This window comes from Eleutherodactylus coqui, chromosome 4, assembly GCF_035609145.1.
Source record: "Eleutherodactylus coqui strain aEleCoq1 chromosome 4, aEleCoq1.hap1, whole genome shotgun sequence".
Classification (NCBI taxonomy): domain Eukaryota; kingdom Metazoa; phylum Chordata; class Amphibia; order Anura; family Eleutherodactylidae; genus Eleutherodactylus; species Eleutherodactylus coqui.
In genome coordinates, this window is record NC_089840.1 from 162872439 (window position 1) to 162887689 (window position 15251).

Genomic DNA, 15251 nt, shown 5'->3' on the forward strand with positions numbered 1-15251 from the left:
CGCTGGATGAATAATGTTTTGACTATGTTCAAAATTGATGTTTATTTCCATGTTTTATTCAGTTATAAAAATGCTTCCAGGAGGTCTCCCCCCCCCCCACACCATCATCCCTGATAGATTAAGACGTCACGACAGTTCAGCCTACAAACTTCTTTACAGTCATGCCAGTTAACATCTCTTCCCTAAATGTAAAAGGTTTAAACAGCCCCTTTAAACGCAGTATGCTCTGGAGGCAGGCCATCAAATCCCACTCCGATGTTTTCTTTGCCCAAGAGACCCATTTTCTAAAGGACAAACATCCTCCCTGTAAACACCCTAAATTTCCACACATTTTCCTGGCCTCTAGCAGGGAAAAAAAGAAAAGAGGGGTAATGATAGCAATAAACCAAAACGTATCATTCTCCCAAAGAAACATATTTACGGACCCAGCAGGTCGCTTCTTAATATTGGTATGCGAGATAAATACTACCATTTACATCCTGGTAAATGTTTACTTCCCCCCCAATAGACAAGCTAAATTCTTCAAACATGTAATGTCAGAAACGGCCAAAATCAGGGAAGGAAACTTAGTCATTGGGGGAGACCTGAACTCGGTGCTGGATCCAGAGCTGGACTCCACAGCGAGCAACAGAGGCATATCACCTGTCGCCCCGATTATCCACGCAGAGGGGCTATACGACGTATGGAGATGCCTCCACGGGTCGGAGAAGGATTACACCTTCCTCTCTGCGCCACACACATCGTACTCCAGGATTGATGTATTCCTGCTGCCGCGGAGGGGTCTGGAAAATACCCTTCAGGCTGAAATCGGAACAATCTCATGGTCCGATCACGCCCCTATATCCCTGTCCCTCAAAGAATCATTCAACTACACTTCGTCATCTCCATGGAGATTGAATGAATATACTTTAAATCTCCCTGAACTACGAACTCTCTCTTAAAGAGGAGTTAGAGGGCTTTTTCGCAAACAATATAGGTTCGGTCCCGAACATGTCCACTGTATGGAACACTCAAAGCGTTCATGCGGGGCATGTTCATAAAAATCGGAGCCAGAGCAAAGCGAAAAAGAGACGAGGAATTTAACCGCCTAATGGGTCAAATCAAATCCCTAGACTCCTTAAATAAAAAAGATCCATCCATGCAAAGGACAGCAGACCTGTTCAACCTTAGAGCAAAGCTCCAAAACCTATTAGTCACTAAGCACGACATCTCATTTCTAAAACTTAAAATGCAATTCTACGCACATGACAATAGGACAGGGGCCCTGCTAGCGAAACAACTTAAAGACGTAAGAGCAAAAGAAAGAATCAAACACCTGTTTGACTCCCAAGGTAGGAAAATCTTCCATCTCCAAGGGATTTCCAACGCGTTTGCTGCATATTAGTCTTCCCTATACAATCTAAAAGACAACCCAAATATCCACCACCCCCATAGAGAAGAAATACAGAATTTCCTACAAACCATAAATCTCCCCTGTCTCTCACCAGAACAATTAGATTCCCTCTCTGCGCCAATCTCTACACAGGAGGTATTGGATACAATCAAATTATTAAAGCCTCATAAGACCCCTGGCCCTGACGGCTTCTCAAACGGCTACTACAAAAAATTCGCCCCAACCTTAGCTCCCCATCTAGCGTCTGTGTTCAATGAAGCAATGAGCAGTGGTTCCTTCCCACCGGAGATGCTGGAAGCCCTGATTGTTACCATCCCTAAATCCGGGAAGGACAACACATCCCCGGCAAACTTTCGCCCCATCTCCCTCCTGAACACAGATGTTAAAATATACGCAAAACTTCTCAGCATAAGATTACTCTGGATCCTCCCTCTACTGGTGGCAACAGACCAGGTTGGATTTGTCCCCAAAGACAGGCCCCCGACGATTCTTGAATCTTGTCAGGGTGGCAGAAAGGAACAAAACCCCAACCCTGCTCCTGGCGCTAGACGCTGAGAAAGTGTTCGATCGCATACATTGGGGATTCCTGGAAGCCACCCTGGGAAAATTCGGCTTCTCAGGACCCATCATATCGGCTATCTTGGCTCTGTACTCGGCCCCGACCGCAAGGGTCCTCTCCTCAGGATGCCTTTCCTCCCCGTTCGCTATATCTAACGGTACTAGGCAGGGATGCCCCTTGTCGCCCCTAATATTCGCCCTGATCATGGAACCATTAGCGGAAATGGTCAGAGTTAACCAGAACATTCAAGGAATCAAAATAGCCTTGCAGGAACACAAAATTGGATTATACGCAGACGACGTTATCCTTGCCATCACAAATCCCTTACCCTCTCTGAGACAGGCTCAAACTGCTCTAGTCAAATTTGGCAAGGTTTCATACTACAAGATCAACGACACCAAATCTCAAATGCTAAACCTAGGTTTAGATGCCAAGACTACTCAGTCTATCTCAGAATCCTTCCCCTTCTCCTGGTGTAAAGGCTCCCTGCCATACTTAGGTATTAATATAACATATCCCAGCTCCCTAACCTTTTCCCAAAACTACACACCACTTCTACATCGCATCCCGAGCATTCTGAGTAAATTTCGCAAACCCTTCATTTCCTGGGCCGGCAGAATAGCAGCGGCTAAAATGATGATTCTCCCACGTATCTTATACGTCTTTAGAACGGTTACTATCCCGACCCCCGCTCACTTTATATCAAAACTCCAAGCTCTTATCAACCAATTTATCTGGGGAGGAGCACATGCCAGAATTAAATTTTCAACCCTGGCTAGACCATATGAGCTAGGAGGTATGCAAGCCCCCAACATTAAGAGATACTTCGCCGCAGCTACTCTGGACCAAATTAAACATTGGTGGATCCCTGCATCCCCCAAGAAATGGGTGAACATAGAGGCAGCAACCCTGGGAGCCCCCTTGATCTCCCTCCCTCTTAGGAGCTACTCCCCCCCCCCCCCTACCGCCCCACTCTCTACCAAGCATTCAAGTGTCAGTCCAGATATGGAACCAATTAGTCTCCTCAACTTCAGAAAAGGTGCCGGCCACACTCCTCCCACTAAGATTCCTATCTTCCATCCTCCCAGAGTTTGAATATGGGACCTGGGAGAAATTTGGAGTTAAAAAAATTGGAGACCTCTATAAGGAGGGGACCATTATGGACTTCCCCACAGTAGGTAAAATACATAAACTCCCTAACTAGGCTTCTCGCACCTAAGATTAAGGTATGCTTTACAATCCATAGACGTCAACAAGCCCATATTCCCCAAAACGGCCTTCGCCTTCTTTTCATTATCAGCAGAGGCTTCCGGAGGTATATCTACTTTTTACGAGTCTTCATTCTCCCAGATTGCCCAAACTAAATCAACCCACATGACATTATCGGAGCTTGACCTCAAACAAACTTTCAGTTTGGAGGAGTGGCGCCGGGCGCTTTCATGGACCAAAAAGATCTCACATGGCATCTCGCACTCGGAATCTTCCCAGAAGATATTCCTCCGCTGGTATCTTACCCCGGCAAGAATAGCCAAAATGAACCCTTCAACCCCGGAAACTTGCTGGAGAGAGTGCGGTGCAAAAGGCACCTACTTCCACATGTGGTGGCTATGCCCCATCATACGGTCCTTTTGGAACCTAGTATTTAATCTGATTCACTCTGTCACAAATCAGCGCGTACCCCCAGACCGTAACTTGGCTCTTTGCTTCTTGAAAGCAGACAAAATATCCCCTTTCTACTCAGCAATCACCTAACACATTATCCTAGCGGCACATCTAGCAATAGCTAGACACTGGAAATCAAAGAAAGACCCCTCCATATCAGAGGTCAGAAACTCGGTGGAACTCACCTTCCACCTAGAGGAAGCGTACTCACGCAGATTTGTTTTTCATCACCCCCGCACATCCTTTTGGGCAACTTGGCTGGACTACACAACCAAGAACCCCCTATAGGGAGGACGGGAACCAAAGAAATAAATGAAGAAGGGGCCGGGATGGATAGACAAAAAGAAGACGTCCATAACTCAATGATTTCCCTCTCCCCTATATACCCCAAGTAATCTTACATCGCTATCCCCCCCACTTCCTTCCCCTCCTTTCTTCCAGCTACGTCATTTAAATTTTGAACTCACTCTAGAGCGAAATGACCAGTTAACAAAACCCTAAATCAACCACCTTCCTATACACGGAAATGTACCTCCGATGTTTCTTTTTTTTTTCTGTATATGTTCCTATACTTATATATGTTTTCGTTTATGTACATGTTCTAATTTCAACACCGCTACGACTATCGCCCACCTATTAAGGTGCCTTTTCAAAACTGTAAAATGTTCTTTATTTTGAAAAAATTCTAATAAAAATTTAATCATTAAAAAAAGAATGCATTTGTTAGTTTAAAAAAAAAAAACATTTCGCTTACCTGCATCCCCGTTCTGCAGCTTTGAAGATTTCTTCTTTTAAAGATGGCGCCGCTGGTCTTCTCCCACGGTGCACAGCGGGTCTTCTCCCATGGTGCACTGTGGATTTTCTTCTCCTGTCTTGCGTTCCACTGCCGATTACAGCCACCTCATTGGCTGATCGGCACCACGTGACGGAGGGGGAGCTACGATGACGCGGAGAAGAGGGAGGAGCCAGGACGCCGCTCGTGAGCCCGGAGGGATACAGAAGAGGAATCCTTCAGGGCGCAAGTCGACTGTTCGTGCGACCAGAGAAGAGGCTTCATCGTCGCCATGGAGACGGGGACGCCAGCGCCGGAGGGGGTAAGTGTATAACTTCTGTATGGCCAATATTTAATGCACGGTGTATATTACAAAGTGCATTAATATGGCCATACAGAAGTGCATAACCCCACTTGCTTTCACGGGACAACCCCTTTAAGGTGTTAAACTTCTATTCTGCAGAAAAATGCTCCAGTACTTCTCAGATCACATCATTATCCTGTGGAATGATCTTGGGGCTCCCTAAACACATAAACACAAACATTATACAATGCTATTTAATGCTTACCGGCAAAAATAGCACTAGTTTCTGTTCCTTGGTTTGAATCCGGGCTGCTCAAGGTAAATAACTCATATAAATCATTGGATTTGAAGAAGCGTCTCTGTTTTGGGTCTTTCAAAACTCGGTTGGTTAAGAACTGTTTAAAGATTTGCCTATGAACAAAGAAAATAAAAAGTTTTTTTGCTACCTGTAAAATACCTTTTTTTGCAGAATTAATCAGGGACTCAAAAGACTATGTAATGAAAGCAGTCCATGGGGGCAGGGAAGAAGGAAAACGGGGAAAATTATTAAGGTCAGCGTTTGAAGTGCCAGTCTTAAGATAATCCCCACAGAAGTACGATGCGCTTAATATATGAAGAGCAGGCATACATCTTCATACATTAGGCACCTCCACAGAAATATTTACCATGTATGATCAGAAATAGATGTCTGGTATAATTTTCTCAAGTTTCTGGCATAAATTGTACATACATATGTCGGAAAGGGTGACCACATCCCCTACCAACAAGCCCCTCCCCTTTTAAAAAGTGCAAAAAAAAAAAAATATCAACAAATGTATCTCTGGGGTGCTAACTTCCAAAAATGATATTACTAAATCAGTGAGAACTTTGTAAATATGGGTTCTAGAGCTTCGAGCATTAAAGGGGTTGTCCCGCGAAAGCAAGTGGGGTTAAGCACTTCTGTATGGCCATATAAATGCAGGCAGAAGAAGGCTTCGGTCGGCGCCATGGAGACGGGGACGCCAACACCGGAGGGGGTAAGTATATAACTTCTGTATGGCCAATATTTAATGCACGATGTATATTACAAAGTGCATTTATATGGCCATACAGAAGTGCTTAACCCCGCTTGCTTTCGCGGGACAACCCCTTTAATAAGAATTTTCTTCAGAACTCTTGAGGTGCAACCCAGAACTCTTATAAAATCGTGGGACTTCCCCAAAAAATTCACACATAATAACTGAACTTTTTTGATCCAGCATCTAAAAATCAGCGAGAACATTGTAAATATTGGTTCTAGAGCTTCAAGCATTAAGAGTTTTCTTCAGAACTCTTGAGGTGCTACCCAGAACTCTTATAAAATCGTGGGATTTCCCCATAAATTTTTTACACATAATAACTGAAATTTTTTGATCCGGAATCTAAAAATCAGCGATAACATTGTAAATATGGGTACCAGAGCTTCGAGCATTAAGAGTTTTCTTCAGAACTCTTGAGGTGCTACCCAGAACGGTTATAAAATCGCGGGATTTCCCCCCAAAATTTACACATAACTGAAATTTTTTGATCCGGCATCTAAAAATTAGCAAGAACATTGTAAATATTGGTTCTAGAGCTTTGAGCATTAAGAGTTTTCTTCAGAACTCTTGAGGTGCTACCCAGAACTCTTATAAAATCGTGGGATTTCCCCCAATTTTTTTTTTTTTTTTACACATAGTAACTGAAATTTTTGAATCATGCGTAAAAAATGTTTGGGGAAATCCCACGATTTTATAAGAGTTCTTGGTAGCACCTCAAGAGTTCTGAAGAAAAATCAATGCTCGAAGCTCTAGAACCCATATTTACAATGTTCTCGCTGATTTTGAAATGCCGGATCGAAAAATGTCAGTTATGTGTAAAAAATTTTTGGGGAAATCCCGCGATTTTATAAGAGTTGTGGATAGCACCTCAAGAGTTCCGAAGAAACCTCTTATTGCTCGAAGCTCTAGAACCCATATTTACAACGTTCTCGCTGATTTTCAGATGCCAAATCAAAAAATTTCAGTTATTATGTGTAAAAACTTTTGGGGGAAATCCCGCGATTTTTTAAGAGTTCTGGGTAGCACCTCAAGAGTTCTGAAGAAAACTCTTAACGCTCGAAGCTCTAGAACCAATATTTACAAAGTTCTCGCTGATTTAGTAATATCATTTTTGGAAGTTAGCACCCCAGAGATACATTTGTTGATTTTTTTGCTTAATTCGATAGAACTATTTTTAAAATTAATTGGGAACTCTAGAACTCTTTGGGGTGCATCCAGAACTTATGAAAAAATTAACTTTTTTGAAAGATGTGGTGCTGACTTCACAGAGGTGCAGTAGGGTGGTGCAAATAGCCAAAGTTGCAAAATGATTGCACAAGTAGGGCTTCCACCAAATTTGTGCCTTTTATACACCACTCTGGGTGTCAAAATTCTCCCCCATAGTGCAACTGGTTGTCAAATCTACTGGTACCTGCAGAACTTTCAACAGGAAAAAATAAAAGTATACATCCGATAGTGTTTTGTAAAAGCGTGGAGAAAAAAATAAATAAAAAAAATCAGGTAGTGGCCTTACACACCTATAGATCAGAGGCTTGATGGTACTTCACCAAATGAAGCAAAGCAAAAACTTGATCGATCTCCTGAACCAGAATGTATATAGAAGCTCACAAGCTCAATAGTATTCCTGTTAGCCAACTAATCACTGGGTGGGACCCCTAAAACGTAACCTTTATTAATTTATTTAATGATTAAAAAGTCCTATATTGAAAGACCACAAACAAATATACTTCTCCAATTTGGGCTACAAGCCAGTATTGAAGAAATGTCCAAAAATACACAATGGAACTGCCCAGTGCAAAGCGGTCCTGTGTATTTAGATTAGTATCAGAGTGATAAATGTGTGTCAATTTAAGTCACTATAGAGAGCGACAAGACTAATACCCATCAGTGATAATTCTCTATCTATGATGCTGCGATAGAAATCTGGGCAGTTTGTTTTTCCCTAATAAAAAGAAATTGTTTAAAAAAAAAAAAAAAGAAATCTGTGCAGGAGACTCTGTGCTGTTGCTGCTTTGTTATTTTGTGCCTTGGGCTTTTGGGGTTATTAGGGCAAGCAGTGTTTTGATGCACCACATGCATCATAGATAGACACTTCAGCTAACCTCATCTAAACTTAGATAGGTAGCTACAGGTTAGGTTGGTAGCTACTTTAGCACCTGGGGCAACTATCAGAGATTAACCCCACCTATACCTAGATAGCTAGCCATAGTACAGAGCAGTAGAGGTTCGCCCCGTGTTGGCATCTCATAGTCTATTTTGAGCCATTTTTGGTGTCCATTTTTTATGACCAGTTCTGTTTCTGAAACGAATTTTGGTTGCTGATGAGTCATTCATGGCGAAATGCGTAGAACTTGTTATATGAAACGATATATTCAGAGAACAGAGCTACGTGTACAACAGCCGTTGTGCTAAGAGTATACACAATTTTACCTGAATATCAGTACTCTATCTATGTGGCAACCGGCATATTTCTATCGCAGCATCATAGATAGAGAACTATCACTGATGGGTATTAGTCTGGTCGCGCTCTATAGTGACTTAAAGATGACTGGGGAATGCAATGGCAAACCACCCCTACAAAAACAGTCTGCCAAGAAAACATCACAATGTGACGTCACACCAGGGAACTTTACCTTTACTTGGATTGTTATGAAGAGTGATCAGATGAATTAGCAGAAATTGCAAAGCCATTCCTTGCCAGGAAAATTAATTTATTCTGGTAAATCCAATTTCCATTTAATTTCAGAAATTTTAACATATGGTCAGTGATCTTCTGTTTAGTTTAATAGAAAGTGTGTTAATAAGGACAAGGCAGCTAATATCACTCTGTCATGCTGATTAAATTACAAGAGCAGGCTGGTTGCTTTAACGGAGCTGGGGCTTGAAATCCTTTTCTTCTTCTGTTAACCATGGTTACCTCCAAGGAAACATGTACAGTCATCATTGCTTTACAGGCAAGGGTATTGTGAATTGTAAGATTTCCCCTAAATCAACCATTTATCGGATCATCAATAACTTCAAAGAGAGAGGGCTAATAGCTGTGCAGGCAGCTTCAGGGCATCCAAAAGAGTCCAGCAAATGCCGGAACAGTCTCCTACAGAGATTTAAGCTCAAAACCAGTGCAGAGCTGGTCAGGAACCGCAGCAGGCGTTAGTGAATCTGTACGCACAGCGAGGTGAACGCTTCTGGATGTTGCCTGGTGTCAAGAAAGGCAACAAAGAAGCCTTTTCTTTCTAAGAAAAAAATCAAAGACAGGCTGACATTCTACAGGAAGTACAGGGATTGGACAGCAGAGGACTGGGAAAAGTGACCTTCTCTGCTGAAGCTCCTTCATACTGTTTAGGACATCGGGAAAAATTGTTAGGAGAAAAAAAAAGGCGAGCACTGCAGTAAAGCATCTTGAGACTATTCATGTGTTAGATTGCTTTTCATCACAATTTTGCCTATGAATAAAGAATGGTATCCAAATATCCTCCAAGAGCAACTTCTACCAAAGATCCAGGAGCAATTTCGTGACAGTAATGCTTTTTCCAGCATGACATGGTGCTCCATCATAAGGTAAAAGTGATAGCTAAGTAGCTCAGTAAACAAAACATTGAAATTCTGGGTCCGTAGCCAGGAAATTACCCAGGTATCAATCCCATTGAGAACCTGTTGCCAATCCTCAAAAAGCAGGGGGACACAGAAATTGTGATAAACTCCAAGCACGAATTAGGTAAGAATGGGTTGTTATTAGTCAATGATTTCCGCAACACCAGTCAGAATCATTATGAACAAGTCATGCTTCTCTAATCCTGCACAAGCCCTTTAAGTTCAGAAAAAGGGTCACAAATTTCCTACATTCATGCACTTGCAAAGTTGGTAAATCTCTGCATTGTACCAAGATTTATTTGAAGAGAAATAAATGAATGTTTCAGATGAAAAACAGTAATCTTCTATGGCAATGGGTGGTGATGGCTCAATGAATATGTATGTTCTGATAAGTTTCTAAGAACATGTGGTAGATTTATGAAAATGTCTAAGGGCGGAAATCCACACCACAACCAAGACAAAAAAAGAAGTCAAAATCCCTGACATTGATGTATATCTTGATATGCAGTTCCACAGCAGATTTACCGCAGAGAGGACTAGATGCCTTTCTAGAACGCTATGATAATACAGGATATAGACATTAGGTGACCAGCGCGGTTGTTGATCTCAAATGTTGATCCAGGGATTACTGTGGATGCTATTGTGGAGTCAGGAAGGCTGCCTTCCTCTGGACCAACAAGGAAGGGGTTAAAACAGGCTGAACTAGATGGACATTGTCTTCATTCAGCCTAACATACTATGTTACCCCTTCACCTTCCAAAAAGGGTGAAATCTACTGCGGATCTGCATATCAAAATATGGACCTGCTCTTCTGCCAGAGAGGTTGGAGTATCCCGCTCTGAGTCAAACTTCAAAGTGCAATTATTCTGAAACACCACAACACTAACGTGGACAATACAATATGCTTTTCTGCCTTGGGCAGCATGAATCTGATGACAGAATCCCTTTAATACAACAGATATGATTTTTGCTTTGTACTTCATCACTAACTGCCACGGGTATGTGACCTATCCAAGCTGCAGAGAACTAGAACTGATTAACACTGATCTGCAGAACACTCAACAATATAACAGAGATCATTGCAGATTTATATAATAAAGACATATTAAAGGGAAGCCGTCACCTCCATACAGCACCATAATCTCAGGTCTAGTGCTGTTAGCGGAGGAGAACCGGGGGATGGATTTTTTATACTCGCCGACTCCTTAGTTTCTTCGGTGTCTCCCTCTGAAGATTGTGTGACACTTGAAAATCTGATTTTCTTCAGAGTCCCAGGTGCTTGGTTTCCACTACAGGTCTATGGGAGAAAGCACGGATGAGACACTGGAGAGTCAAACTTCTAACTGCCACACAATTTTCAGAGGGAAGTTGTGAGAACAGCAATTGGATTTGACAAAGCAAAAAAGGGAAACAAATTAATTTCTATAAAATGAGGCACTCAACCGATGCAAACTGTCAAACCCAAACACAGGAAAAGGCGCCCTAAAGCCTTAGAGTAAATCCCCAATTTTCAAAGGGGGACACCAAAGGAACCAGGAGTATAAAAAATCCATCCCCTAATTCCCTGTCTCCGCTGCTAACAGTACTTACTGTATGGTCCTGTAGGGAGGTGACCGTTTAAGACTGATACCTGTGGTATATCTTTTCTTCTATAGTTCCTGCAGTCAGGAGCCGGTAAACAGTTACTTCTTTCTTTTGACCAATTCTCCATGCCCGTTCTCTGGCCTGGAAATGAAATAGTTTAAAACGTTAATTTGAACAATGTAAATGGAGCTAGAGTTGCATTATACAAACTAACTATACGCCCGACACTTAAAGAGGATTGATTGGCATAGAGCGGTTATTTTATGAGGAATACAAGTATTTGTCAGGAGAAGCATCTGCTCTTTTTTATGCTGTGCCGTTTCTGTTACGCCTTCAAAAAACATATGAATACACTGCCAACTGGGTGTTATTAATTGGGCATGTGTCTCTATATAGTCTGAAATATCTGCACTCACATTACAATGCCCCAGGGAAGACCAATGTATGTTGAAAACCTTGTACCAGGACACCAGTTTATTTTGAGGGATAACTTTAAGGCAGGGTTCACACAGGGCGGATTCCCGTCGGAAATCTCGCGGTTTGACCGCAGCAAAAACCGTGAGATTTCCGCCGGGAGAACCGCCGCGGTTTAAGCCGCGGAGGCTTTGAAGCGGCTCGGCCGCATGCTTTTCCGTTGCGGCCGGCGCTCCCATAGAGGAGAGCAGGGCCGCGACGTAAATAAACAAAAAAGGAAAGGTAAACAGACCTGCTCAATCTTTGGAAACCCGGTTTCAACCGGATTTACCGCAGCGGATTAGCCATCCCGTGTGGACGAGATTTCTGAGAAATCTCATCCACATGGCTGGCTAATCCCGAGATTAGCGGCCGCGGGCGGTTTTGCCGCGGGCGGATCTGCTGCGGCAAAACCGCGGCAAATCCACCCTGTGTGAACCCAGCCTAAAGAACTTTTACACTGGCCAATCGTTGACTGAATAATCGCTCAAATGCTGTGTACACATGGCAGCAGACTGGGCACTGTGCGAGAAGTTGCTCACTTGTTGTTCACTGAAAAGGAATGACTGCTGAGCGGATTCTCAATGTAAACAAGAGCAGCTTAATGTTTGAGCAACTGTTTGTTTACAATGAGGAGGTGAGCCAGAACAATCCTCGGCCCGCTGTGCCTCCATTCACTTGAAGGACCATCACTCCTGTGTAAAGCACAAGAGCGATAGCTGCTGGATCACTTATGTGCCTGACAGTTGTCCAAAGAAAAGGGGCCTTTTTTAAGTGACCCCTCAAGTTACAATAGCCTCAGGATACATTAAGCATGGACTATTGTAATGTGAAACCAGATTCAGTATGCAAAGCCACAAAGAGACTGGATCTGCTGCATGTGCACTTTCTGGAAAATCCAGGTACTCAACATGGGCATTTCCCTGGTAAGGGCATAAAGACCCTTTTACACAGAACAATTATCGCTCCAACAAGCAAAAATAAATCATAAAGTTAACTGTTCAGTGTAAACGCAGTCAACAATTGAACGACAAATCGCTCACTTTTCTTTAATCATTAATTTTATACAGGCATAAAAATAATTGGTACTAGTCGTTCGGTTTAAATGTTAACGGTTCAGCCAGTCTCACTTATACAGTGAATGTCAACGACTGAACAATTTCTTATGTGAAGGAGCGAACAATGTATCTGCTCTATAAACAAGGCTGGACGAGTGAACTCTGACATCGACTCTCTACCATACAGTACGGTACTACAGGTTCTGTACTGACTTCCACCTATGCCAGGATTACTTGTTCCTTTGGGTCCAGGACAACTCCATTGGATTTTTGCCGGTACACTGTACTGTACAGGACCCTGAAGATGCTAGAATCATAGAATGGTTGAGTTGGAATGGAGGAATGGACCTCCAGGTTAATCTGGTCCAACTGGCTCAATGCAGGATCACTAAATCATCCCAGACAGATATTTGGCCAGCCTTTATTTGAACACTTCCATTGAAGGAGAACTCACCACCTCCCGTGGTAACCTCTTCCACTCATTGATCACCTCACTGTCAGAAAGTTTCTTCTAATATCTAATTTGTGTCTTCTCCCTTTCAGTTTCATCCCACAGCTTCTAGTCTTTCCTTGTGCAAATGAGAATAGGGCTGATCCCTCTGCACTGTGACAGCCCTTCAGATATTTGTAGATAGCTATTAAGCCTCCTCTCAGCCTTCTTTTTTGCAAGCTAAACATTACCAGATCCTTTAATTATTCCTCATAGGACATGATTTGCAGACCGCTCACCATTTTGGTAACTCTTCTCTGAACTTGCTATGTCATTTTTAAAGTGGGGTGCCCAGAACTGGACACAGTATTCCAGATGAGGTCTGACTAAGGAAGAGAAGAGGGGAATAATTACCTCACATGATCTAGAATCTATGCTTCTCTTACTACATTCCAGAATTGTGTTTGCCTTTTTGGCTGCTGTATCACATTGTTGACTCATGTTCAGTCTATGATCTATTAGTATACCCAAATCCTTTTCACATGTGCTGCAGCTTAGCCCAATTCCTCCCATTCTGTATGTGCTTTTTCATTTTTCTTGCCCAGATGTAGGACTTTGTATTTCTCCTTGTTAAATACCATTCTGTTAGGGGCCGCCCACTGTTCAAGCTCTTCTAGATCTTTTTAAATACTCTCTTTTCCCTAGTGTTAGCTATCCCTCCTAGCTTTGTGTCATCTGCAAATTTTATCAGTTTCCTATCAATTCCCTCCTCCAGATCATTTATAAAAATGTTGAATAATACTGGGCCTAGGACAGAGCCTTGTTGTACCCCATTCTTCCACCTGTATGTGCAGATATTTATGACCACTCTTTGAGTACGATCACTTAGCCAGTTGTGAATCCACCTAACAGTTGCCTTGTCAATCCCATAATTGGTCATTTTTTCAATAAGTATGATATGAGATACTTTGTCAAATGACTTACGAAAGTCAAGATATGCTATATCTACTGCATTTCCCTGATCAACCCAGTCGGTGATTCTGTCATAGAAGGAAATTAGATTTGTCTGGCATTACTTGTTTTTTAGAAAACCATGCTGGTTCTGGTTAAATGCTCCATTTTTATCCAAGTACTTGCATACATTCTGTTTAATAATTTGTTCAAAGATCTTTCCTGGTATAGAAGTCAGGCTCACGGGCCTGTAGTTTCCTGGATCCACCTTCTTCCCTTTTTGAAGATATGGACAAGATTTGCCCTTTTGCAATCTTCTGGGACGTCTCCTGTTCTCCAGGAATTTTCAAAGATTATGGCAAGTGGTTCAGCAATTACCTCTGCTGCTTCGTTGAGTACCCTAGGATGTAATTCATCTGGACCTCGAGACTTGAATTTATTTAAATTAGCTATGTGTTCCCTCGCCATCTCTCTGCTTATAGATGGCCTGCATTCTTTTATTCCCCCAATAGTACACGGAAGATCAGTTGATGTTCCATCTACTTTCTAAAAAGAAAACCCGATACAAAATAGGAATTTAAAAGTTCGGCCTTCTCAACATCATTCTTAACCAATTCATCATTTTCATCTAGTAAGCATCCAATTGCATCTTTGACTTTTCTTTTGCTTTTGACATACTCCCCAAATCCTTTTTTATTGCTTTTGGCCTCTGTTGCAAGCCTCAATTTATTATTAGCTTTAGCTTTTCTAACACTTGCCTTACAGTTTCTGCACATCACATTATATTTCTCTTTAGATATTCCCCCCTCTTTACATTTGATAAACATATTTTTCTTCGTTTTTAACACATGTGGAAGTTCTCTGTTCATCCATCCTGGTCTCTTTAAATGCTTCCCATTCTTCCTCCTTTTAGGGATTGTTAACAATTATGCTTTGAGAATCTCATTTCGCAATATTTCCCAACCTTCTTGGACATCTGAGTCCACTAAAATCTGACTTTCTGAAATCCAACCTTGAGGTCTGCGTTTTCTCAGGTCTTCCTCCCCTTTTTATCCAAAATTTACGGATAGCATGATTACTGCCTTCTAAGGTCCTAGCCACCCGTACTTCCTCAACCATTGCCTCCCTGTTGGTAAGAATTAGATCCAAGATAGCAGATCCCCTTGTTTTCTCTTCTACCTTTTGGAAGATATAGTTGTCAGCAAGAGTGGATAAGAATTTGTTGGATCCATTACTTTTACCTGAGAGAGATTCCCAACAAATGTCTGGATAGTTCAAATCTCCCATGATCACTATTTCATGCTTTCTTGAGAACTTTGCCATCTGATGTAGAACGAGTTCATCTTTATCTTCTGCTTGTCCAGGCGGCCTATAATAAACACCTACAATAGTGTCCTTTCTGCTGTTCTCTGCTTGTATTCTTACCTGAACAGTTT

The 15251-nt window shown here is 42.1% G+C and overlaps 1 protein-coding gene across 2 annotated transcripts in view; it reads right to left on the reverse strand.

Annotated features, from left to right (window-relative positions):
• The window catches only part of ERCC6 (ERCC excision repair 6, chromatin remodeling factor), an 89826-nt gene that overhangs the window by 30542 nt on the left and 44033 nt on the right, over window positions 1–15251 (reverse strand). For both annotated transcript variants that reach the window (XM_066600344.1, XM_066600345.1), the window contains exons 16-17: window positions 10970–11064; window positions 4956–5101 (exon numbers count right to left, since the gene is read on the reverse strand). In XM_066600344.1, coding sequence (XP_066456441.1) covers window positions 4956–5101; window positions 10970–11064 — 241 coding nt within the window. The remainder of the gene's footprint in view (window positions 1–4955; window positions 5102–10969; window positions 11065–15251) is intronic.